The 27,418-nt window shown below is 48.0% G+C and overlaps 1 protein-coding gene across 1 annotated transcript in view; it reads right to left on the bottom strand.

Annotated features, from left to right (window-relative positions):
* The window catches only part of EVC (Ellis van Creveld syndrome), a 71,212-nt gene that overhangs the window by 39,215 nt on the left and 4,579 nt on the right, over positions 1–27,418 (bottom strand). Inside the window, exons 2-8 of the mRNA XM_008566328.1 lie at positions 23,728–23,853; positions 17,673–17,756; positions 16,435–16,667; positions 14,553–14,637; positions 9,765–9,863; positions 5,292–5,429; positions 2,176–2,334 (exon numbers count right to left, since the gene is read on the bottom strand). Of these exons, the coding sequence (XP_008564550.1) occupies positions 2,176–2,334; positions 5,292–5,429; positions 9,765–9,863; positions 14,553–14,637; positions 16,435–16,667; positions 17,673–17,756; positions 23,728–23,853 (924 nt within the window). The remainder of the gene's footprint in view (positions 1–2,175; positions 2,335–5,291; positions 5,430–9,764; positions 9,864–14,552; positions 14,638–16,434; positions 16,668–17,672; positions 17,757–23,727; positions 23,854–27,418) is intronic.

The following is a 27,418-nucleotide window of genomic DNA, read 5'->3' as shown; positions in this document are numbered from 1 at the left end:
CGCCTTCCTGAGAACTTACACTCTTCTGGAGTTTATCAATAACATGGTCTGATATACGGAAGTTACCTTTCCCTCTTTGTTACACAAGATGCAGGCAGAGTTGATCTGTCCCTCTTCTGCACAAGCACAAATGGTAGCCTTCCCTGCATCGTTGCAATGATTTGTTCACGGCGATTTTGTCTGCACACGTGTGATCTGCAGGATTCCAATGACTAACACGCAGTGAGCGCTTCCTGTGTGCCAGGCTCTGCTCTAAGGATCTTAGACATTGTCGACTCTTTCACACTCTCAACTACCCTGGGAGACAGCAGGTGCTGTTAGGGTCCCCACTTCATAGATGACAAAACTGAGTCACAGAGAGGTTAAGTAACCTGCCCAAGATCACACAGCTCATCCATGGCAAGACTGTGGCTGGAGCTCAGCTTTCTTCCTCAAGTCTGCACTCTTAACCTCTGCAATGCCTTTCCATTAACAGAATGTGGCACACGGCAGGCGCTCACTAAATGTTGGCTGAAGGAGGGCCATGCTGTTAAATTGGATAATCCCTTCCCTTCTACCTATTTGGAACTTACTGGCTGATACAATGGCCAGTGCCAGCTAAGAATCTTTTTTTATCCTGTATCAATATCCTGCTGGCAGCCAAACAAAAAAGGAAAAAAAAAACAGTCCTTCTCCTTTGATGAGCATTAATACGAGTCAGCAACCTTATCATATTAAATCCAAGTCAAAGGGGCCTGGGCAGCAAGCCAGGAGCTTGGGGCTGAGGCTCAGCAGTGTCACTAGATGGGATGAGGACCCTAAATGAGTCACTGAGCTGGCCCCTCATCCATTCACTGGGAGTGAAGCCTCTGCTGTGCCCATCTTTCAGCAGCGCCGAGCAGAAAAGAAACACTGTGTGCCTGCGATGAGAAAAAGCATACCAGTTCTCAAACAACTGTGTGCACGTGGGGGTCTTGCTAAAATGCAGGTTCTGGTTGGGAGGGTGGGACTCTACATTTCTGACCAGCTCCCGGGTAAATCTGATGCCGCTGGTCTGCAACCATACTTGGAGGAGCACAGCAGTTTGGGAGAGGCCTGCGGTGAACAGCAGGGACCTGCTCGGGCTCAGCTTCTCCACGGGCCTGAGGAGCTGAGTCTGCACTGAGGGCAGGTGGCTGTTGGAGGGTTCTCAGCAGGGGTGTCACCTGGGCAGTGCACAGGACAGGGAAATGGGTGCAGAGAACCATCAGAGACATGTTCCCTGGGCCTCGCACACAGAGGCCTTGCACATGGGACAAGCCCAGAGCCTGCACAGAGAAACCCGATGGTGACTAGGGTGTTATGAGTCACTCAGCACCAACCTAGGTCCTGTCTGTGGCAACTCTTAGAAAACCACTCTTTTATAAAAAGAGTAATGGAAGCTCAGAGAGGTTAAGTAACGTGTTCAAGATCACACAGCTCCAAGTGGCTGAGCCTGGATTCAAAGCAGGATTCTTGGCTTCCTCTATACCAGGGGTGTGCCTCCCTGGCCTCACATCAGAGAAATTTTGGGAATTTTAACACCTGAGTTGCCAGGACCTCCATTCCATGCCAAGCAGATTGGAATTTCTAAGGTCAGGCCCAGGCATAAGAACTTTATAAAAACTCCCCAGGTGACACAGGGGGCAGTCAGGAGAGCAAATCAATGCTCCACTGACACTGGGGTCATCAACCCTGGCTGCTCACTGTCGTCACCTGGGAGCTCTAAAAACTCCAATGTCCAAGTCAAACCCCAACTGGATTAAGCCAGAATCTCTAGGGTGGGGACCCATCTGGGACTCAAGCACCAGTACTTTTTAAAGCTCCCAGATAATTTCAATGTATAATTCAAGGTTTGAGAACCAGTACTCTATGTTGTAGTAACACTGAGCTGGCGAGCACCTCCACTTACTGGATAGATGGATGGATGGGTGGGTGGGTGGATGCGTGGGTGGATGAGTGGGTGGGTGAGTGGGTGGATTGGTGGGTGGATAAATGGATGGACAGATGTATGGGTGGATGGATGGATGAATCCACTGCTTTCTTCTGGGGCTCTGTATCCCTACCTACAACATAAAGGAGTTTGACTTAATGATCTCCAAGGTGCTTCAAGCCTCTGGATTCCATATCTCCTGTTTCAATATTCACATGTTCCCTCCCCGCCCCCTCCAGCATTACCAGAGCCTGGAGATCCTGAGAGTCGCACAATAGCCCTTCAGCTGCAATCATTCTTTCCGTCAGCGTCATCATGAGCTGTCGGGCTTTAGAGCTGGAACACTTAAATTGGTCCACAAGAAAGTGCTGGATGCTTTCCATCTGTTTCCAGAAAGCTTCCATCTGCGAAATCAGCATGAGAAGCAAGAGGTGGGGGAGAAAACTTGTTTAAGAAAGCTACATGGTTAGTGCTCGGGAATTACAATTCATGCCTGATCACAAACAGAGATTCTAAACAATTCTACAATCCCAGCGAGTTTATCTCGGCTATGATCACATTCTATAGAGAGCTTCCTCCTCCCACCACGGCAGGTGCCACACAGTTTTGAGACGGTTTTTCAGCAAACAGCAATGCACTGTTGACAAGGAAGGAAAGTGATGTGCTCGCCCCATGCAAAGACCCTCAAACAGGTGGCAATCACACCTGGGGCACATGGCATGTGACAATGTGCTCCTGGAAGCTTCAGGATCTTTAAAAGGGCTTAAAGCGCAAATGGCCATTTAAATATTAGTTATTAACCTAAAAGCAAAAAAAAAAAAGGAATGTGGGCAGAGATGATGCTGACACTGAAAACATTTGGCTTTAAAACCTTTTTCCTTTTTCTTTCATCTTATCAGTTGCAGAGCCAGGAGTCGCCAAGGAGCTTAGGATGTCAGGGACTTTAATCTGCACCATCGCAACCTCCCAGAGCTCCAAGAACATAGACACCAGGAATCGTAACCACTTGCCTTCATGGCATGAAGTTTATGTGCCAGGCTCTGTGCTTCACACATTTTATTTCTACATAAAATATGTATTGGGAGGACATAGGAACGGGCTCTGAAGTTAGGTCACTTGTCGAAGGTCACAGAACTAACAAGAGGCAGGATTTGGTTCAGGTCCATTTAACACCACAGCTGGTATTTTCTCCGTCTTGGCTGGGCCTCCCAGATGCCAGAATGGACACTTCTTGCTGGACAGGGCATGGGAGGGGACAGGGGTTAGTGGCACCAGAACCCCATGCTGACCTTGCTGCTATGACTAAAGGTCACGGCACTTCTAACACTCCTCTGTTAAACTTAAGTGCTGCGTCAGTCTGGCTCTGCACCTGTATGTCTTGGCACCTCTTCGACAGCTTGGCTTCCCAGCTCAGGGGCCTCACTGTGGCTCAGTAAACCCTGTATCTGCTGCCGGTCAGCTCCTCATCCCATCCCCACCAGGAGGGACCACAGACCTCCCCCAGCACCCCAAGCTCTCCCGCTACCCTTGTCCCAAGTGCTGTAAGAGAACGCAGCTATCAACCATGAACTCCTGCACATCCATAACACGGTTCCAAGTGCAACCAGCTTTGCCCCTTCTCTGACAGTTCTAGAGAGCCAGAAGTCCACTCTATTCTCCTTAAAAACTCTCAATTCCCTCTGGCCTCCTCAAAGCCCCACACAGTTCCAATTCTCCTCCATTCCTCCTCCTTAAATGCTGGCAGCATCCAAGATTTGGCACCAGGCTCCTTTCTCTTCCCGTTCTTTTTTTTTTTTTTTTTTTGTCTTTTTTACTGATGGGTAACGGGATCGCAACCCTCGGTGTCACGCCCGTACCGGGGACCGGCAACGGGATCGCAACCCTCGGTGTTGCACCCGCACCACGCTCAGCCAGTGAGCAGGAACCGGTCTCCACATGGGATCCGAACCCTCAGCGGGAGTGCTGCCGCACTCCCAAGCGGCGCACTGGGCCGGCCCCTTTCTCTTCCCATTCTACACACACTCCTAGTCTGGAGGCATCTCCATTTCTGAAGGTCACCAGTACTTTTGGGGATCTTATGAAAACTATGAACCCTCTCTCTGAAAAATGCAGACATGGACAAGATTTTCCATAGAGTTGGGGAGTCTGTGGACCACTGGAATCGAGGCTAAGCCCCTCCCCCTTAGCAATGTCACCCTGGCTCACAGATCTAAGAACTCTCTTGCCCTCCATGACCTCTCACGGAGACCCTCCATCCCCAGGCTCCTCCACTCAACACGTCCAGGCTGGGCTCCCCACCTCCCTCCCCACCTGCCACCCACGGTGCACCACTGGGTCAGTTCTTGTACTTTTCCTCCCCTCCCCATCCCTACTGTGGTTGCCCCAGTGAACTTCCTGCTGGACTAGCCCAATAGCTCTCAACTGCTCTCAACTCAGCAACCCGAGCATCCCTCTAAAACAGAAGCTGGACCAAGCCAGACCCCGCTTCAAACCTTCCATGACTCCCACCTCCCTGGCATAAGATGCAAACCCTCTGGCCAGACCTCTCCAACTTTACCTTGTTTTGCCTTCTCCCCAGCCTTTCCTGGCCCGTCTCTGCCCACCCACTGGCTGGCACCCACACTTCTCTCAACTAGCCTCTTGCTGGTCCCTTCTTCTGTGGAGACTTCCCTAATACTGTGGCAAAACAAACTCCTCTCCACTGGGCCTTCCTCGGCCTTCCCCTGGGCCTTCCCCTGTGTTTCCTTCTGTTGCAACACCTGTAACCCCAGGAGGTCCTCATCTGCTCACCTGTCGGTCTTCCCTGACAGGCTGGTGTGAGCCTCTGTCAGGCAGGGACAGGTCTAAATGAGTGCTGAATCCCCAGTAGCCAGCACAACGCCTGGCGAAGAGCAAGTGCCGAGGAAATGTTTGTTTAATACATAATATATGAGCAGGGGGTGGTGGAACCCAAGAGGAAAAGAAGGGACATCTGGGGAAGCTATCCTCTCCAGAATTTAAAACCCACTTTTATGAGTGATGCCCAGCATTTGAGAAGTGAGCAGCTAGCATCTATCTACCCCACAGGGCACTAACGACATCCAGCGTTATAGCAATCTTTGCTTTGAATGATAAAAAGACTGATTTAAAATTTAAATGAGGGGAATTCATTATATTAAAAAACCTCCCTCTGTAAATCTTTGCTCCTTAATTACACCTTCTCTATTGCTTAACTTTAGAAACCGGATCCCTGTCTCTGGGGCAGAACAGGACAGGGAAATCAAGTATTAAATGTGTTTCTCGGTATCATCTCTTTAATCTAGCCAATTAAACTGTCCCAGAAACCAAGGTTTTTATATGGGAAAGAAAACCCATCACATACATTATCTATCAGCTGCTCAGAGTATTCTCTCTCCTTCTTCTCCACGTCTGCCAGGGTGGTGTAGGCAGAATCACCAGCGCCCAGCATTTCTGTGTTTGACAGTTTGACCTGAAGTCCCTTTTCCAATTCCTCCAAATCCTGTTGGGGGAGAAAGGGGGAAGCAAATAAACAAAGAAAAATATCTTACATTTCTTAAATTCTAGAAAAACAAATGTTTTTTTTCACCACATCATCATGAAATCTCTCTTAATAACTAAATGCTCTGGGCTTTGTCCTGCTTAAGGTTTGATGATAAAAATCTATTTTCTTATTAAACACAGAGCCTCAAGAATAATGAATAATTTTCTTCTATATCACTCTCCTAAAAAAAAAAAGACAAAAGCCATACTTAAAAAACAACAAAATAGTATCATTTAATCATCGTGAAGTCCTGGAAAATGTTACAACATCCGGAGGATTGGTAGGGAATGTTTCTTTTCTCCTCTTATGGTTTCCATGGGGAGGAATTACTCACTGCACCTTAGGGAAAGGGAAAGTGATATGTATTTGACTGGTGGGTTCAAGAGCAGGAAGTGAGCAGCAGCTTAGCTCACCCAGTACTTCCTCTTTGGGATGAACCATTCAGGGGAGTGTTGGGCCATGTTGCAGTGCAATCAAATCATAAGGCGCCTGCCTAAGTATGGTTCCTGTTCCCTAAAATAGATCAAGCGGTGGCCATCTTGCTGGCGTAAGGCCTCCGCCGCCGTTTCACGAGCGCTTTAATGCACGTAGCTAGAAGTCCTTCTTTTCCGGGGCCCAGTGACTAAGCAGTTTTTGCCCGCCCTGTCATCACTCGTATAACTTCGTATAATGTATGCTATACGAAGTTATTACGGGGGAAAGGTCACAGCAAAAAGAGAAATAGATTGGATTGTGGAGAGAAAAATTTCAGTTAAAAATAGAAATCTGTCTATATATCTATCTATTCACCTGCCCACTTATCTGTCTATATTTCCAGAAAGCTTTATTTTGCTCCAGTGAATTAAAAAATATCCATTGCTCTTATTCCTCAGAACTGTATAATTTTTCCCACTTTGCTTGAAGCTTTACTTCAGCAAACACTTAAAACATTTCTTCTGCCCTCACTATTTCAAAATATTCCCCTATACCTGCCATTAAATCAACTGGGTCTATTCCCCAAATCCTAGAGTTTCATATGAAAGATGAGAAAAGTTTCAAAGGTAATAAGTTACTATTTTCTAACAAATTAGAACGTCAGAATAGGTTCTTTTTTTTTTCTTCTTCTTACCACTGGTTTGGGAGTGCCTGTAGCTCACGTTGGCAAAACTACTCCAAAAGCTGGAAGTAATAATAAACGGAGTTCCGGCTTTGACCACTCTCCTGGCTCGGCGGTGTTCTTTCTCGGCCCCCGGGGAGGAAGGTCCTGGGGGGGAAGGGCTGTGCCCGCGACACTCATCATCCCGCTCAGCCCCACAAGGGACCCCCGGCTGGACCGGGGTCTCTTCCCGCTCGGTTTTGTCGGCCTCTGGCTCAGAGAGGCCCGACAGGGGAGGCCATTGCTCTGGTGTAGTCTCAGCCTAGAGTGATCTGGTCAGCAAAGGCCCTGCATCCCTGTGGGGAAGCCTCAATTAGCCCAGCTTTGCAGGTGACTAGTTAGACAGTTGAACTCATTCTGGGATTCAGTACTAGGAAGCCATGATTGCTGCACTTATAAACCACATCCTTCAAGCCTCTACAGTAATAGAGCTGACATTTCTATATCTGTCTCCCTGACCCTTTGTCTCTCAGTTGATTCTGAACTCAGGAAAGAAAAGGAGTGTCCTATGTATGAAGTCCTTTGTACTACAATATGGAATGTGGTAGGCAGTTCTATTTTCTCCAGAGCTGTGTTCATTGCTGTGTAACCAACACAGTGGGAGTCCAGATTCATTAGAAAAAATAACATTGATGAAAACTGCTACTGAGGACCCAAGTCGAGGCTATATGTGATTTCTAATCCTCACAGCATCTCTGCAAGAGAGACATTATAGCCCTTTTCCAGATGAGGAACCTGGTATATGGGAAATAAACATATGTTGTTCAAAGCCTCCCAGGCAGGAAGTGGCAGTGCTAGGTTTGTCCCTATTCTTCCAACTTCATGCATCAACCTGACCCAATAAGCCACTGCCATTTCTGAGTGCTTCTTGTCCTATTCTAGAAGTTTCAAGTCTGTTGTGAGTATTAAATGAAATTATGAATTTAAAGCACTTGGCTAGACTGTCTCAAGAAATAGTAGCCACTATTATAATTAAGATGCTTGCCCAAGGTCAAAAACCTCTGTAAGTGGCAGAGGTGGGATTTGATCTCAGGTATGCAGACTCCAGAACTCTTATTCTTCCTGTTATGACATACAGTATTGTCTCATTATTACTGGTATAATTACAAATATAATCACCATTGTAATTACTTTAACCATTGGAAAGTCAGTTAAACTCATTGAGCCTCAGTTTCCTTAGCTGTAAAACAAAATAGTAGTCACTCACAGGGCTGCCATAAATACTAAGTGAAATAATGTACGACGAGCACTATGTGTCTTGCCTGATGATGATGATCATGGTAGTGGTGGTACTGAGGATGATGATGAAGATGATTTACCTCCTCCACACCTGGGATGTAGTGAGTAATTTTTCCCTATGGAATCCAGAGGAGTGGAGGAAAAATATTCCCTCTCAAATCCCCAAATCACATGGTTGTGCTAACAAGGATGATGACGATGACCATCATCAAGATAATGAAGATGAAGGTAGTGGTGGCAGCAATGAGGATGATGAAGGTGATGGTGCTGGTGACGGTCGTGGTAATGAAGATGATCATGACAATGATGCAGATGATGACAGTGGTGCAGAGAGTAGTAACGATAATGATGACAATAATGACAATGATGAAAATGAAGATGATGGCAGTGGTGGTGATAATGAGGATGATGATGAAGGTGCTGATGAAAATGATGATGGATGATGGCAGTAATGAGAATGCTGATGACCACAGCAGTGAAGATGATGGAGACGATGGTCACGATGATGGTCATGAAGAGGAGGAAGATGGCGATGATGTCAATGGTGATGGTGGAAATGAGAATGCTGATGACCACAGCAGTGAAGATGATGGAGACGATGGTCATGATGATGGTCATGAAGAGGAGGAAGATGGCGATGATGTCAATGGTGATGGCGGAAATGAGAATGCTGATGACCACAGCAGTGAAGATGATGGAGACGATGGTCACGATGATGGTCATGAAGAGGAGGAAGATGGCGATGATGGTGATGGCGGAAATGAGAATGCTGATGACCACAGCAGCAAAGACGATGGTGATGGTGATGGTGATGAGGAGGAGCATGATGATGATGGTGTTGGAGATGGTGGTGGTCATGAGGATGATGATGACACTGTTGATAAATATGATGATGGTGGTGGTAATGGTAGTAATGAGAATGATGATGACAAAGATGATGGTGATAATGACGATGCCAACAACGACATGCTGATGAAGATGATGATGACATTAGTAGTGATGGTGGTGGTAAGAAAGTGAAATGATGGCAGCTGTGATGACGATATGAGGATGGTGACGACTGTGGCAGTGGTGTGGTACCGAGCATGGCAGCAGCTATCACATATTCATGGCCTGGTACTGTGCCGGGGCTTCACCCCCATTTCTATTAACCTTTCTGCATGCCCATAGGACAGCAGTTATTTCATTGCACAAAGAAGGGTACTAGGATTCTGAGAGCTTGTAAAAAATAGAACCAGGATGCCACCTTTGACCAAGCCCTAACTCTTTTGCTGCACATGACACAATATAAACTTTCTATAAAAGACTGAGAAGAGTAGAATACAAAGCAGTATAAACAGCTATAACCAATAAACGAGTGATACCTTTAAAAATACCCGCTACTCGTGCAGAAAATATTAACAGTGATTGTCTTCGAGAGGTGGGTATGACCAACATTTTTCTCGTTTTTCTGCTTTCAATTGTTTTGCAAATTTTAATAATACACATTGTTATTTTTATATTTATATACGTACATTTATATATCATTATATTATGTTTAAAAGTGTACATCGTAATAAACTATTTTCATACATGAAAGCAAAAAAAAAAGTTTTATATCATAACATTATGTTTTGTTTTGTTTTTTCCTTTTTGTCTTTTTTTCATGACCGGTAATGGGATCGCAACCCTCAGTGTTGCGCCTGTACCACGACCGGCAATGGGATCGCAACCCTCAGTGTCGCGCCCACACCGCGCTCAACCAGTGAGCGGACCGGTCTGTATATGGGATCCGAACCCTCGGCGGGAGCGCCGCCGCGCTCCCAAGCGCCACACTCCACCTAGTGTGCCACCAGTCCGGCCCCATAACATTATGTTTTATGTATTATAATAAACTATTTTTTAAATTACCTTGAAATATAGCTTGAAGACATACTCACATTTTCCTGTTTTGAAAGAATCTTTTGGTATAATTCATCGTCAGACTTCTTTTTCGGAAGAAGGTCAAGAAGGCACATTTTAAAGATCTGAATAAACACCTATTGCCAAAACAGGAAAGATAACAAGAGAAAGGTTCAAATAGCAGCGTCTCCGTCCCCTCTCCCTCGCTGCTTCTCTCCTGCCTCTCTACTCTCTCTCTCCCCACACATACTTTTTCTATAGGAAAAGACCTCAGATGATAAATCTTGACAATGGCTTATAAGGGATTACATTTTCATGAAGCTTCTGAAGAACCTTCATTTCTTCATTTATTTAACAAACACAGGCCCCCCCTCACTCCCCATTACCATATGAATCCAGGAAATTCAAAGGCAAAGGGGGAGCTTGCTTCCTTGTGAAAGAATCTCCTACGGAATCAGGACATGTAAAGTCATCCACTCCAGCCTCCTGTCTCCACAGATGAAGATGTCCCCAAAACCAAGAAGGGCCCTCCCATAAGCAGGGACACCCAGAAAAGTGCAGAGAGTGCCCTACCCACGATTTGTTTAACTATTCACACATAGTAAGACTTCTGGGGGGGGCTGGCTGGTTAGCTCAGTTGGTGAGAGCACAGCCTTGTAACACCAAGGTCAAAGGCTCAGTTCCTGGCACCAACCAGCTACCAAAAAAAAAAAAAAAAAAAAAAAAGGGCATCTGGGCTGTTTCCAGGTTTGGGCTATTACAAATAACACTGCTATAAACATTCATGTACGGGCTTTTGTGTAACCCTAAGTTTCTCGGGATAAATGCCTGGGAATCCAATTGCTGAGTCTTCTAGTAATTGCATGTTTAGTTTTGTAAGAAATTGCCGAAACATTTTTCAGTATGGCTGTACCATTTTACATTCCCACCAGCAATTATGAATGATCTAGTTTCTCCACATCCTTGTGAGCATTTGTTATGGTCATTATTTTTTATTTTAGTCATTCTGATAGGTGTGTACTGATCTCTCATTGTGGTTTTAACTTGCATGTCCCTAATGGCTTAATGACATTACACATCTTTTCATGGGTTTACTTGCTATCTGTGTATCCTTTCTGGTAAAATGCTCACATTTTTTGCCCATTTTCTAATTGGATTATTTCCTTTTTTCAGTTGAATCTGAGATTTCTTTATATATTCTAGGTTCTAATCCTAGGTGGATATGTGATTTGCACATATTTTCTCTCATTCTGTAGCTTGTCTTTTCATTCTCTTAACAAGATCTTTTTCAGAGCCAAAGCTTTTCATTTTGATGAGTCCAATTTATTTATTTTTTCTTTTATGGGTCATGCTTTCAATGTCAAGTTTAAGATTTTCTCACATTTTTTTCTAAAAGAGTTTTATAGTTTACATTTAAGGAGGTGATTTACTTTGAGTTAATTTTTGTATAAGGTGTGAAATTTAGGTCAAGGTCCATTTTTTTTTTTTTTTTTTGCTATTGATGCCCAATTGCTCCAAGACCATTTATTGAAACCTTAGCATTTCTCCATTGAATTGCTTTTGCACTTTTCTCAAAGGTCAGTTAGACATGTTTGTACAGCAAACATTTTTAAATGCAGGGGTCAGCAAACTTTTCCTATAAAGGGCCACACAGCAATTATTTTTTGGCTTTGCAGGCCGTAAGATCTCTTTTGCAACTAAATTCTGCTGCTATAGCATGAAAGCAGCTGTAAGTGATCTGTAAAAGAATGGGTGTGCTCAGACTTGGCTCAAGGGCCATAATTTTCAATCTCTGTTTTAATGGCTTAAGCTTTGTTAAATTCTCTTCTGTGCTAAACTAGTATATATATTACATGGACTATCATGTGGTCTCCACAACATGTGGAGAGGTTGGTAGAAACTTCACCCATGCTGAGAAAGCTGGGCAATTTGCTTCATGTCACTCAGCAATGAGAGACGCAGCTGAGATTCAAACCTAAAACTCCACCACCCTTCATTACGTTTGCCAATGCTAATGGAAAGTTAGCAGAAGTGGTGTCCTGGCTTCCTACCCACTGCAGCCCAAGGTGGCACACAGTAGCATTCTTTTCTCAAGATGTTAGTAGTCCATCTTCTTTTTGACCCCACACTGAATCAGCAACATTTACAGTCCTCATCCTATCCCTTTAAATAGTGCCATTTTTTAAACTTTCAATTTTGAAATAATTATAGACTCAAAGGAAGGTGCAAAATCTTACAGAGCGTGCTCTTTCCGTGGGTTGGCATCTGATGTCACTGTGCATAATACCAAAACCAGGGAATCGCCATTGGTTCAATACTATTAACTACAGGTCTTATACAGCTTTCGCTCGTTTTTACATGCACTTCTTGTGTGTGTGCGTGTGCTGGCGTGTGTGCATGTAGTTCTATGCAATTTTACCCTATGAATAGATTCGGGTCAGCACTGCCGCAATCAAGATACAGAACATTCCATCACCATGAGAAATTCCCTTGTCCTGATGCACCTCTTTATTCAATCCCCACCCCCCACATCCCTGGATCTGTTCTCACCTCTGCCATTCTGATTTTAAAGGTCACCACTGCAGCTTTCCCTACCTTCTAGACAAGCCCAGGGCCAGCCAGAGCGCTCCAACCTTCTGGGCTGTGTGATGGTCACGCCTGGTCTGAATCACTCCTGAACCCTGACTGATCTCCAGAAAAACGACACTTTGTGGTGTTCATGTGCACAGCTTCCCACAGCTCACCATGTTCCTGCAGACCCTGTGCACCACGAGGGTGAGCTCCTGCATGAAGGAAAGGCCATCCTGGAAAGCCACTCTCCCAGGGCAGGGCCACTCCTTTGTGCACCCAGGACACATTTCTTTGGAGCACCTGCTACGGGCAGAGTGCAGTGCTGGGCCCTGGGGACACACGGGCCTCGCCCTCGGACAGATCTCATTCCGGTTCTGACTCTGTCATCCACCAGCTGTGTGACCTTGGGCAACTGACTCAACCTGTCTGAGCCTCAGGTTCCTCATCAGTGAAACTGCACGGAAGGAGTCCAGCAGAGCCTAAGTGCTGTCAAGATGCTGCCGTACGGATGCCCTGCACAGAGCCCTGCACAGAGCCCAGGGCTTTGTCCATGGAGCCCTCTCAAAGTGGGACCACTTGACTTCCCAGTAATCCCACCGAGTAAGAGCTGAAAGGATATTTCCTGTAAACCTTTCCTAAAGTGGCCCAGAGAGGGAAGGACACTTACTCAAAGACACACACCTCCTAAATGTCAGAGGGTGGAACAGAGCCCAAGTCTCTGACCCCTAATCCAGTGATCCTGGAACTCCCCCAGGTTCCTGCTATGTGTCTCCCCAGGGAAGTCTGACCCCTCCCCAGCCCTACACTCGCTCAAATGCCCCTCATTATTTGGCAGTTGCCTTTGTCACACTGTTTGCTGTTGCGTATTCTGTGATGTCTGTTTACTATCCCTGCCACCCCAGACAGTGGGCTCCATAAAGACAGGCACTGTCCCCCAGTGCTCGCTCGGCACTGTGCCCAGCAGGGTAGGAGGCCACACACCAGTGCTGGGTGGTGATTGATGGAGAAGGTTCCCCGCGACAGCAGGCTGCCTTCTCAGTGTGTACCTGCTGGCTTCTCCAGGGGCAAGGCCAGCCAGAACGACTCACTTGCTGGCTCACTGGGATTCTAAGCACAGAAACAACCAATCCTCCTGGGGAGCACATAGCCTTTGAGAAAATAGCTTGAGCCACCTGCCCCTCGGGAGATCAGGTGTGGCCCACTAAAAGGTGCGTCATGTCCACGGACCTCTGCAGGGGTGGGGCAGGTGGGGTGCAGGGACATGTTCTATTTCTTGAATTCTAGTATAATTTATGGTTGCAAATTCTGGCACGTACTTGTGAGGCCAGTCCTGCTCACACAGAGCCCAAATTTCTTTGAGGTGCATCCCCAGTTTGGGACTCCTTTATTCTCCAGTTTGTAACCAAGCGCCCTGTGGGCAAATCCGTCTGTCTGTGTCTCTGGTTCTGTCACTGTGTCCATTTGTCTTTCTCCTTTTCTCTTTCCAAGAGTCTTTATCTCTCCTCCATTTTTTCTGTAGGTCTCATCCCTCATTCAACAATCCAGACACTGTGCCTCAGGGAAAAATAATTCCTCCCTTTAAACTTGTAGTCTTGGTGCCTGGCTATGCCCATCGGGGGTTCTGTAGCCGTAGTGGGCTCACCTGCCTGGCTTCCCATAGCTCAGATCCAGGGTTGATTCAACCAGAGACCACGTGCATCTGGCAAAGATCTGACTAGTCTTGTTTTCCTAATGCCTATGGCTCTGATTTCTCATTTATTCAGTCAGAGAACACATGCCTATAAAAAGGGACTAGACTCTCCATCTCGGCTCCACATCTGCAGCTTTATGTTTTGGGGCAAGTCTTCCTCTCGGTGTCTCAGCTTCCTCACCTATACAGTGTAGATAATAATGGTGCACGCCTCTCTGGGCGGTGGTGGGGTTTAAGTGCAATCACCTGTTTAATACCTGCAGACCCTAGTACACAGCAAGCACTCAATAAATCAGTGCTCACACGTGTTATCGGTATTACTGCTCCTTTGGAGATACTGTTCTCACTCATCTTTCTGCTTAAGCCCCTATAGCTCTGGTTAAAGTAGAGGCTGTGCCCCATCTGCAGGCACAAATTGCTTTTCCATTTTGTGGTCGGATGCCAGATGCCACCACTCCCCTCCCCTGGGGTGGCTCAGTTTCTCAAGGGTCACAAGGACACAGGGAGCCTTGTCTCCCAGTTCCTGTCCCCATGAGAGGGAGAGAAAGTGAACACCTCCACCTACCATGTGCTTCTCCTGTCTCAGCGCTGTGTCCAAGTGCAGCAGATCTTTTAAGTGAAGGTTATAGATACACAGGTCAATGTCTGCACTGCAATATCAAAAGAGAAGCAGAGAAGACTTTCAGAGTGTTCGAAATGAGGAGTGAGGTCACAGAACATTACACATCCCTGCTCAGTACAAGCCACAGCGCATCTCACTCCAGATTTCATTCTGCAGTGTGCTGAGATTCCTAACACCTGCCCAAGTGTTTGTAAGAAGGAATCAAATGAGCTGTTTGAAACCCGTGAATGACCAGAAGGGAACAGTTAGTGTCAGAGATGAAGCTGCCTGGGACATCCAAGATAAAACATATGAAGAGAGGGATGGCAAGAGAAATGAAAATAATATATCCTTCTTTGAGCACTTTCACATCTGTCATCATGTGTAATCTTGCCTCAGTGCCAAAATGGAGACATTCTTATGCCCATTTCACAGATGAGTAAACTGAGTCAGGCAGATAAGTGGCAGAGTGTAAATAAAGGTCTTTGACCTTTTTTCCCTCATAGCAAATACATCTTTAATGATGACATTCCCACCCAAACTGTTGCAAATCCTCTAAGTCTGGATTCTGAAAACCAGCCGTCCTCATCCTGGGCTGGCTGGTCCAAGAAGGCTCCTATTCAATAAGACCTCTGCTTCCCTGGGCCACCTTCGGGGTCAGCACTGAGCTCAAGGCTCTGAGCCCATTCTTTCCGTAGCCCTGAGCCGAGCCGTGCCCTGGTTCATCACACCCCTTGGACTCTGCGAACTTCAGAGCAGAAGGGAGCCGGAGGACCAATACACGGACCTGCCACACTGAGTTTCTTGAGCACTTACCACTGAACTTTTGAGCCCTGCTCTGGGCTGGAGAGTTTGGTGACTTAGAGCATGGGCTTCGAAGGGAAGGTGGTTGAGTCAAACCTGGCTCTGTCACTCACTGCTATGTGACATCGGGCAAGGCAGTCAGCTTCTGTGTGTCTCACTTTATTCTTTGTAAAATGGGGAATATAATAGTACCACCTCATAGGGCTGTTAGCAATTCGTTTATTCATTAACTAATATTTATTGATCACTGAGCCTGTCCCAGGTTCCCCTGCCAGGAAATAGGGGCACAGCAGTGAACAAGGGACCTGGTCGTCGTGCTCCTAAGATAATTAATCCCTGCAAAGCGCTTGGCACTCTGCCCAGTACACAGAAGGCGTTTAGTCCACGCTAGCTGCTGCGATGCCATGCACGGGCACGTTAGTGCTTAAAGGAGGAACCTTGCCATCTCTCCCCAGGTGACAGAGTTTGGATGTGTTGTTCCCCCAAACCTCATGTGGAAATCTGATCCCCAATGTGACAGTGTTGGAAGCTGTTTGAGTCATGGGGGCGGATCTCTCATGAATGGATTCATGCTCTCCCTGGGGGGTGAGGGTCCTGAGTGAGTTCTTGCTCTATTAGTTCCCGCTAGAGCTGGTTGTTTAAAAGACCCTGGCACCTCCTCTCTCTCTCTTGCTTCCTCTCACCCTGTGATCTGCTTGTACCCACCGGCTGCCTGCTGCTTTCCGCCATGAGTAGAAGCAGCCTGAGGCCTGTGCCAGATGCAGCTGTCCTAGAATCGTAAGCCAAATAAATCTCTGTTCTTTATAAATTACCCAGTCTCAGGTATTTCTGTTATAGCAACATAAACAGACTAATACACCAGTTTTCAGGCCTGAGTCTGTAACTCCAGTGCAGGCCAACACTGTACAGTAAGTGACAAACATCCCCAGCTCTGACACTGGGTTGCTCTATGTCTGTGGCTGAATCACTTAACCTCTGTGGGCCTCCGTTTCCTCCTCTGACCCACTGACTGGCTCCAAACCACAGGCCTCCTCCTCCTTACCTCTCGCAGGCTAGCACCTCGGGGAAGGTCCTCACCCGGAGGAAGGTGCGGCTGAGGACCCTGTTGTCGCTGGTGGCTGAGTGGATGCTGGATGAGGAACTGCACTCATCCTTCTCGGCCTGGCTCAGGCTCCCCAGGCTGCTAGAAGGGGAGGCCTCCACGGGCTGGTGCGGCAAAACAGCCTGCTTTAAATTTTCATGCAGAGATGGGTTGGAGGATCCATCAGCCAGAGGCTGGAACGGCAGAAGGGAAATTACTGTTACTCCATGTGACACATCACGGATCTGTTCTAGCAATTGCTCCTGGTGGCACACGATGGCGGCTCACAGGAGGGCCTGGCTGGAGCTGACTGGTCAGGGGTGTGAGTGGACACACAGAGCTTCTGCCTCAGGATCATGCTCATGCCCCAGAGCCCCAAATCACAGCTTATTTGTGCCTCACCTGTCCCCATGAGGCCAGCCCTTCTGCACGCGCCTCCTACCCCTAAGCTTCTAATCTGAATCTGTTCCCCAAACATACACCTGCACCCCATCCCTAGCTGCCAATTCTGACCTCCTCCATAGCAGCCTCCCGCCCTCTCCCACCTCTCTCGCTGCTATCCCAGACCCCCGGCCTGCTCTGTCCACTAACCCTGCTGACCACCTACTCTTCTTCACTTGCACAGATGTGAGGGTCACCCTCCTCCCCCAGGCCCCTCTCCCCCAACAGGCTCCAACCTCCTGGTCAAGGAGTCAAGCCAGCACACCATGACCTCCTGAATCAGAGCCCAGCACCCAGCACAGCTGTAGGCTCAGCAGACGCAGGCTGTCCCCTCTGTCCAGCCTTGTTTCCCTTGCTCCTGGATACACATGCCCAAGCCCTACTGAGCTGGCTACAGCTCCAGCCCCGCCTGGTCATGTCTTCCTCAGGGGCCTTTCCAGACTCTGCCCCCCCCACCTGAAACACCCTGCACTGGTTGTTTGCTGGGCTGAACCTCCCTGCCCCTCAGGCATAGACCCCAGAGCCCACGCTGGGTCCTTGATATGCCATGGGCATGCCTTGTCCTGACAACGTGGTCATAAAATGGATTAACCCTAAGTTTTGCTCACAAAGCCTCAGCATTATTCCTATTAAAATGACTTGCCATAAAACCCTGAAATAGGGCCCCAAATCACACAACTAATCTCCCCACTCCCGCCCCAGTCTTTGGTACACTATTAAACTAAATGCGTTTCTAAGATGGAGCTCAGAACTCTCACCCGGAACTTCTGATTGATGGGGTAGACGACTTTTGCCTTCAGTGCAAATGCTGTGACGTTGCTGTTGACAGACGGCTCACCCTGCTGGGAAGCAGAGAAAACAAAAGACATGGAAGGCTTTCTGTAAAATGAAGCGTAAATTGCCACGAGCTTCCAAAATGCCACATTCCATTTGTAAGAGTGGCCTCAGGAAGGGACCACCACAGGTAAGTTTAGAAGGATGGATGGAGAGATGAGTGGATGGACAGATGGATGGATGGACAGATGGACAGATGGTGGATGGACAGATAGGTATATGGAGAGATGGATAGACAGACAAATGCTATCAAAAGAGAATGGCATATTCTTCACTTAATTCTAGTTTTTCAGCTTTGTAAGAAAGAGGGATTTGAATAATGAGAATAACTAACGAGTCTCCTAAATAATTATAAACCATCTTTAAGTGGAAAAAGGCAACACACAAAATAATTTTTGCATTGTTGGGGATATAAATACACGTGACGATATTCACACGAGATTTTGGATTAGACCCTAAAACAAAAGGAGTGGCCGGGCAAGTCCTCTAACTTCTTCCAGCCTAGTCTTCCCACATGGTAAACAAGCAGAGCGTCTGCCCCGAGGACTGTGTAGCTAAGGCTCCCAGCTGCACCGCTGGAACAGAGGAGCTAAGCAAGCTAAGCAACGGGCAGCTGCGTGTAGCGGTGGTAACAATCTGCTGTCTGACCCTGCTCAGGAATCACCTGCCCTAAGAAGCCCTCCCTTACTGCAGCTGGACGGACTTATTCACAGCCTGCCCTACATCCTGACATCCTCTGTCTCTCTCCTGTTGGGTTACTCTACTTCTCCTGCACTCTGCAAAGTCAGTGTTGCATAAAGACTTTGGAAACAACCAGCAAGTGAAAGAGACGAGCAGACAGGCAGGCCAGGACCACGAGAACCTCCTGCTGAACAACTCTGAACATGCTGACCGATGGTAGCGGAGTCTGCATCTACTTAGATGCTTCTCAACTACATCTTGAAGAAAGAGCTCCATAACACACGATCGACTTCCAGTTGCTCAGTTCACCTTGCAATAAGACGCCCTGTCATGGTGAACGTAGAGGATTTATCGCTTGCTCAAAATTTGGGGTGTCGAAACAGCCTCTGACTGAGCCAGCAATGTGGCCTGTATCTGTCTCAAGAGGGCTTGACTGCCACATGCTTGCAAGCAGGGCAGGAGGGAAGCTACGTGTTGGGGGCTGGGTTCTCGTCACTTCTGTCTCATCACTCACGTGGACAGGCTTGGATGGCGTGAATGCGGGAAGAGCACCAGCGTGAGCCGCCTCCCTCAGCTTCTGGGCGTCCTGCCACAGAGGAGACCGCCTCACTTCCCAGATGGGGAAAACGAAACACAGAGAGGCTAAGCCATGTGCCCAAGGTCACACAGCTAACAAATGCCAGAACTGGGATCTGAACTCAGATTTGCCGGCCCCAGGTCCACCCTCTTTATCTGGCTCCTTCGGCATGATACAAACAAGGACAAAAGAAAGAGCCATGACATTTTAAGGGAAGCAGGAGTTCAGAAGAGAAGGCCCTGGGCTTGGCTTTACTGTGCCCAGTAAGCCACGTCAGATGCAGTGGCACCTTGTCACTCCCACACTCCAACTCTCCACATCGAGTCAACCACAAAACCTAAATATCTCTCAAATCCACAGCCTCGGCATAAGCCACCTCCACGTTTACCCTGAAGGGCTGCCAGAGCCCCCAGCTGGTTCCCCATCCATGGACTGAAGGCCTACTATGTGCTCGCCCCTTTGTGCATATGTGCTCAATAAACTATCACACTGTAGCCAGCGTGGGGAGGTCAGACTATTACTATCATGCCCATTTTATGGAGGGGCAAACTAAGGCTCAGAGGTTAACACCTTCCAATTCATTCTCCATGTGGGACTCAAATGATCTCTTAAACACACAATTCCCATCGCTACTCATCTTAAAGCCCTTCCCGGCTCCCCTCTGATCTGGGAGTGCACAGCACAGTCTGCTCTCAACCACAGCATCCAGCCTCTCTCTGCTTGAAGATTTTTTTTGTGTGAATAAGGCTGAATTCAGGACTAGCTTCATAATTTGTGGGGGCCCAGTACAAAATGCAAATGTGGTTCTTATGAGAAATGATTAAGAATTTTAGGCTGGGGACGGCATAGTCCAGGAGCCTAGGGTGGCCCTGCTGAGCACGGTCCCTGTGATGGTGCAGGCTGCAGGCCCAGGATGCCGGCCCTGGCCAATTTTCCAGGGGAGACACCTTTGCTCCAGGGAAAGATGCAAAAGCAGAAAGGGCCCTTTAAACTGCTCACAAATGAGGTGAAAAGAACAGAAAGGAGGAGATGTGACTGAGAGGAAGCACAGCCCTGCCTCCCAGGAGTTCATCTTAAACAGGGGAGACATGAAACAAAACTTGCACTTGGTCTGAACACCACAATTAGAAGAAAAGGATGCTGGTGCAGCGTCCACCTGAGGCCTGTGGGAGCAGTCCCGGGCACTTGGGAGCCAGGGCGTCTCTTCCACCCCATCCAGCTGCAGCTGCAATCCCAGCAGGGAGCCCCGAGCACTCAGCACATGGAATCAAGGGGTGAGCAGCCTTCCGCTACCTGAACAGGATCCACTGTTCCCAGATTTTGAAAGCTCTCCTTATTAAGTTTAGATGTCCTCCAAACTCTGACAGTCTCCTCAGCCAAAGCAACACAATTATCCAGAAAACTGGGTGGAGTGCAAGTGTACAAGGCAAAACTCCTTGAGCTGAAGCAACACAATTATTCAGAAAATTGGCTAAAGCATAATTGTAGGAAAGAAAAACCATTTCACTCACCGACATGAAGATGTTCTTTTCAGCAAACACATACTGCATGCATAAAGGATCTACCTTCCCCCTCCCTCCAAAGCAAAGGAACAGGATGGAGAGACTGAAGGAGTGGAGTAGCAGGCCTCGGAGCCTTCTGGAATTTTCTGTTTGTTTTTGGCTGATATGAGCTATTCATTAAGCAGAGTTCATCCAAGGAGTGGCATAAGCCACACACCTTGTTTTTCTGTGCACTAGAGGACAACAGAGTCAGAGCTTGCCTCGTCTGGCTAAAAACAGTCGGCCACATACGTTGAGGAGCTTGGCCTGCAGAAGGTGGGAATTCTGGCAAGCCAGTCACTGGAACAGGCAGATTTTTAACTCAACTCTTGGCAATGATTAGCTTGATAATGCGCATCTGGTAGGTGCAGCTAAACGGTTAACAGGTAAAACATTACTAGGCAGAAAAGAATGAGTTAACATTGGGCGCCCCGCAAGCATTGATTGAGCTCCTATTCTAGGGCAGGATTGTTCACAGGAGTCAGTTCAGCCCTGGGTAACCCTGGGGAGCCACCATCATTACTGTCATTGTAAAGGTGAGAAACCTGAGGCTCAGACAGGTTATGTTTCTTGCTTAACATCACACAGCAAACACGTGGCAGAGCTGGCAGTGAGTTCCAGGATTCTGGATTCTGGATCCCAAAGCCAGTGTTGCTTTCATCCCATCCAAAGCCACCCTATGTGGGAGCAGGGTTGTTTTTGTGTTTTTTTAAACAGTTTCATTGAGATATAATTCATACACCATACAATTCACTCATGCAAAGTGTACAATTCAATGGTTTTCAGTATATTCACAGATATGCACAACCATTGCCACAATTTTAGAACATTTTCATCGCATCGAAGAGAAACCCTGTACCGTTTATTTATTGCCCCATCCCCCCATTTCCCTGCCCCAGCCCCTGACAACCTCTAGCCTACTTTCTGTCTATATAAATTTTCCTGTTCTAGACATTTCTAAGTGACTGGCTTCTTTCACTTAGCATAACATTTTCAAGGTTCATCCATGCTGCAGCACGTATCAGTACTTTATGCCTTTTTATGACCAAATAATATTCCACTGTATGGATAGACCACATTTATTTGTTTGTCAGTCAATGGACATTTGGGTTGTTTCCACATTTTGGCTGTTGTGAATAACGTTGCTATGAACATTTGTACACAAGTCTTTGTGTGGACACGTTTTCATTTCTGTGAGCAGAATTTTAATGGTATAGAGAGAGGGGGGCAGAGTGGGAGAGAGAGAGAGAAGCTGGAAAGGGGAAAACAAAGAGACAGGGAGACACCACACACCCTCAGGCTCACACACGCTGTCACGCAGAGACACGCACACTGAGACCCCAGAGATGTGCATGTAGACAGATGGCCCACAGGCTCCACAGAGAGATATGCAGATCCACACACACGCAGACACATGTGGAGAGACAGACACACAGAGACAGGGACAGGGAGCTGGAGCTAGAGACACACAGCATCCACGTGCAAGTGCAGGCTCACCTCCCGCAAGCCCTGCTCCTGGCCTAGCAGCGGGAGCTGGCTCTCACCTCTCATGACACTGGTGGGTGCCAGCCCTGGGGAGGGCAACTCTGCTTCCACCGGGTCCCACCCACGTAGGCCAGGAGAGCTCTGCTGCTGGGGTCTTTGGGAAGTGTGGGCAGTGGTGGCTTTTGAAGACTGGTTTTTCAGTGTAACTAGAAGCCAACCCCTGTGGATTTTAAACCTTTGGTGAAATTCATTTTAAGACACCCTGCCTGCTTTCTCCCACAGCAAAACTGAGCTGCAGAACATGGGGGAGCATGACGGGACATGACAGAAAGTGGCAGAGGCCGTGGGCGAGGGCAGCAGTGCACCTGGGCAGAAGCCAGACAGAGCCAGCACACAGCTCAGCTCGGCCACTCCCCAGCTGGGCAACCCATCTCCCTGAGCCTCAGTTTTCTCATTTGGAAAATGGGAATATAAATAAGATCCGCCTCATGGGGCTGAGAGAATTGCATGAGAGAACTCACAGGAGTGCTTGTATTACTCACAGATGCTGTATGTAAAACTGCCTGGCACCCAGCAGATGCTAAAAAATAGTCAGTTCAACCTCTCCCTCTTCCCAGGATATCTATATATCTATATCAGTATCTATATCCATCTATCTATCTACCTACTTACCTGCCTGCCGCTGGGCAAGTGAGGCTGAATGACTAACTCTGCAGTACTTTCTTGGGGACCAGAAAGTAGCTAGAAATATTGTGCTCTCTCTCTCCACGGGGCTCGCTCGGGAAGCAGTGCTCCCTGGGCAGGCTCAGGTGGGACAGAGGGCACCAGTCGGGAAGGAACAGGGTGTATCCACCTTTGAACATCTCTGCCAGAGGTACTGCACTACCACCCTTAGATTTTTATTTAAAATAAATAAAATGGGGGCCGGCCCGGTGGCGCACTCGGTTGAGTGTGGCGCTTGGGAGTGCGGCGGCGCTCCCGCCGAGGGTTCGGATCCCATATAGAGACCCGTCCGCTCACTGGCTGAGCGTGGTGCAGGCGCGACACCGAGGGTTGCGATCCTGTTACCAGTCACGAAAAAAGACAAAAAAAATAATAATAATAATAATAAAATAAATAAAATGAAATGAAAGCAAGCAGATTTGTACACAATCCTTCACAGCAGCCTTATTCATAAGAGCCAAACCCAGAAAACAACCCAGTCCATCAGCCAAACATGCATCAAACGGTGAGTAATAGACAGATCGTGACAGGTGCACGCAATGGACTGCTACCAAGCCATGAGAAGGACGAGTTATTGACACACACGACCAAATGGGTAAACCTCAAAAGCATTCTGTCGAGGGAGTGCAGCACGAAAAAGCAGGTGCTTGCAGTTATATGAAGTACTAGAACCACAAATCCAACGTATGATTGGAAGGGGGTGTATATGTGGGGGTGGGGGCACTGACCAGAAAGAGGCACCAGAGAATTTTTGGGATGATAAAAACATTCTCAATGGGGTTTCGGTTCCACGGGTGTTCACATATGTCAAAACTCACCACATTGTAACTTAAAATCTGTGCATATTATCTTATGTAGACTATACCTCAGAAAAGAAGCCTACTGGAAAAATACATCTGTCAGAGGCTTACGTGCGTGACACCTGGGAAGCCAGGTGGGACATCTGATACCCAAGCCCAAGCACAGGCTTACCTCCAGGGCCCCTGCATCCTTTGACGTCTGCCCTTCTCTCTTCCTCCTTGTCAATGGGGAGCCTGTTTCCGAGGGGGTCTGTATGCTAGACTCCAAGTTCTTGAGGAGACTTTGAGAGTCGTCTTTCTAAAACCCAAAGGGGGGTGGTGGGTAGAAGCATGTCATTTAAGTCAATCAGCTCAGTCCCCCCTGTGACTTTAGCCAATCCACTCCTCCACCCAGTAGTCACTTCCGTGCAGGCTCAGCCCTCTGGGTGCACTGCCTGCCACCCACACCCAGCTAGAGTCACCATATGTCTCTCAAGACTGTCCAGCTCACCTTTCTGAGAAGTCCCCCCAGAACCCCGAGATACCCAATCTCAGTGCACCATCAGGACTTTGGAGGCAAATGCTTTAAAAACTCCCGGGGAAAATGACTTCCAACCTGGAATACTATACCTTACTAATTTAATGAAATTAAGTATAAAGACAGAAGAATATAGGTATTTTCAGACACAGAAGTTCTCAAAAGAGTTGCGACCCTCCCTTTCTCAGAAAGCTACTGGAAGATGTTCTCAGCCATGCAAGGATTCACCAAAGACAGGTGAGTGCAGGGGATTCCTGCAACAGGCTCCAACTCAGGAGAGAGATGAGGAAGTCCAGCATCATGGCCCCAGAGGTCTCCATGGTGACAGTGAAAGCCCAGAGCAGATGTTTAAATTATAAATCATAAATTGCTGGGAGGCTTGTTAACCACAGCTTGCTGGGTCTCACCCCCAGAGATTTTCATTGAGTGAGTCTGTGTTGGGGTCCAAGAATCTGTGTTTCTGTCAAGCACCCCTCAGTGTTGATGCTGCTGGTCTGGCCCACACTTTGGAGTGCTGCGGTCTAAGAGAGCAACCAGCTTCAAACTGGAGCATGTCAGAACGTTTCTGGGAGAGATGTTTTTCTCAAGAAGATAAAATGGATCAAACATCGAATGTATTCAAATGTCTTGAAGGAAATGCTCATCAGTGGGGGACAGGTCTGCATTAAATGATTGATGAGTACACAGAATCTAAGCAGAGGAAAAGATACTGAGTAACTACTAATTTCAGGGAAAACAAAATGTGGTACAAGACAGGAAGGTATTCATAACCATAACTGACCCTTGACTTACAGCAAATAATGTTTACAGAATCATCATAATGGAAACACTGAATGCTGATTTAACCCAAAGTACCCTATAACTACATAGAGGGGGTGGTGGTATTGGGAGGGGTGGGCCTACTTATGGAGGAGGGGGCAAAGAGACCTAAGTCCTCATCCTCCCCAGGGTGGAAAGTCAACAGCTACTGCCTACAGCCAAAAAACTCAGCAGCATTAATGCAGGCAAGTTACTTATAAATGGGAAGTAAATTACCTAAACAACCAGCTGAAAGGATTGAACACGGTGGCTTACGAGACGTGGAAAACAGGTGCGGGTGTGGCTGCTTATAAACTAACACTTTAAATTATGTGCACGGATAATTTTGATACAAATAAAAAAGTTTTAATGATGAAATAAATAAAAATAATAAAATAAAACAAACACAAGAAAAGCAAATCAGTGTAAGATAAAATCATGACTTGGGCCATGAGGAGGACAGAGTATGCCCAGAAGCAGAAGGAGGAGGAGTCGGTCTAGTCTGGAGGGTCAGGAAGGCGTCCCCAGGCGATCTCTCTGGGTCCTGCAGGCTGAGCAGGACCAGAGTTGGAGGCAGAGAGAACAGCTGTGCAGAAGCGCAGAGGCATCCGGGAACAGCACGATGTCTCACACGGCTGGAGGGCAGGGCAGGGCGCCCGGGCGCCCGCGTGTTGGGCTGGGAGCTCTGGGGAAGGTAAGCTACCTTATACACCATGGTAGGAATTGTACATTATCTTTTGTGGGCAATCAGATGTCCCTGGAGGTTTTTAATCAGGCAAATTGTATTGTCAGACGTGCATTTTAGAAATAGAGACTGGAAAGAGGAGACAGGAGGAAAGGAGTCCCATTAGAAAGGAGGTTGTTGCAAAGATCACAGGAAACCGTAAGAAAATCCGTCAGCCCTGCCTTTGCCAGAGCCCCCTCCAGGTGAACACCCAGGTCTGAGCCACCACCACCTTCAACTGACCAGCTGTGCGAAGCTGAGACAGTTGGTTAACCCCATGAGCATCACTCGGCTGACTCAGCTACCAAATGGGCCACCAGCCCTGCAGCAGGTGATTGGGGCTCTGGCTTTGGAGTTCAGACAGATGGGGGTCGGAGTCCAGACCTCTGCTTATTCATCATGTGACCCTGGGCAATTAACAACCTTACAGAGCCTGAACTGCCTCATGGTAAAGTGGGGATAATAACAGTTCCCCCACCTCCCAGGCTTGGGGTGACAATGAAGAACCAAATGCTCGTAAACACTCCGCAGGGGCCTGGCACCCCGCAAAGTCTCCCCACGTTCCTTCTCCTCCCCTCCTCACGCAGGAAGCCAGCGTCTCTTAACAGGGTACTTCAAAAAGTTCATGGAAAGACTCACATTATCTTTCAGTTCTATCTTTCCATGAACTTTTAGAATACGCTTGTAGTGTCTCTTAATCACCAGCCGGATCTGACCATCCCAAACTTACCTACAAGCATCGTGCACTATTTTAGACTCACCCCTATCAGCCCCTACGCAGCACAGCACTCCCAGGGAGTCGCCTGCAGGGCAAGAGCCCAGATGCTTACATCTGCTAGACTCGTGTCCTCACGTGGACCAGGAATCAGAACAGACCACAGCACCTTATCTCTGTTCCTGCCAGACTTTATCTCTCAAAGAGGCCAAAGCTGCAAGGACCTAAGATGGTGATCTGAATGCTGTCTTATGCCAGACATTTCCATGAATATGCAATTTCATTAGGACACGTGCCATATGCGGCAGCCATCAACCTCCTTCAGGCAGCCAGCCCTGACCCTCATCCACACAGAATACAGTGGCTTTGGGGATAGACGCATCTGTCATTTTGGTAAGTGACTTAACCTCTCGGTGCCTCAGTTTCCTCATCTGCGAATAGGGACATTAATAGGATGGACTCAAAGCTGTTTGTAGGCATCCAGTGGGACAAATCAGGCAAAGGGTCTAGCTCAGTGCGGGGACAGTCGGTACTCAAATGCTAGCACGACTGCTCCTTCACCACAGAACTCACCACGCTGTGTTAGAACCAAAAGTTTACTTTTAATGTGTGTCTTCCACGTGGGGCTATGAACCTCAAGCCGGCAAGGGCAGGCTCTGTCCTGCTCATGAATGTGGCATCCAAGGCCCCGGGCCAGTGACTGGCAGTAGAAGGTGCGCAGCAAGCTTTTACCGTGGGAATGAATGAAGGAATGAACGAACGCCGAGGGGACAGCCGGGACTCCGGGAGCCAGGATCCACCCCTCAGGGAAGGAAGCAGAAGCAGGAAGGACTCCGGGGTGGGAATCCCCAGGCCTCCCGCCGTCCAGCGCTCTGAGCTGGGTCCAAACCCTCGGTGCTGCCGACGAGGAGACTGAGGCCCGGAGTGCTTTGGCAGCTGGGGTCGCAGAGCAGCACAGGACGGACAAGGCACTGCCGGGGACCCCAGGCCGGCGCCCTTGTCACGCCGCCGCCTCCCTTCGCCATCACCGCCTCCTGGAGCAGCAGGGGCACCCGAGGCCCGCGGCCGCCGGCTCAGCCCACCTACCTGGCGGCGCGGGCGCGGGCGGC

Source organism: Galeopterus variegatus, unplaced genomic scaffold, assembly GCF_000696425.1.
Source record: "Galeopterus variegatus unplaced genomic scaffold, G_variegatus-3.0.2 Scaffold234, whole genome shotgun sequence".
NCBI lineage: Eukaryota > Metazoa > Chordata > Mammalia > Dermoptera > Cynocephalidae > Galeopterus > Galeopterus variegatus.
The sequence above is the reverse complement of the archived record's forward strand: the minus strand, read 5'-3'. Positions and strand labels throughout refer to the sequence as shown.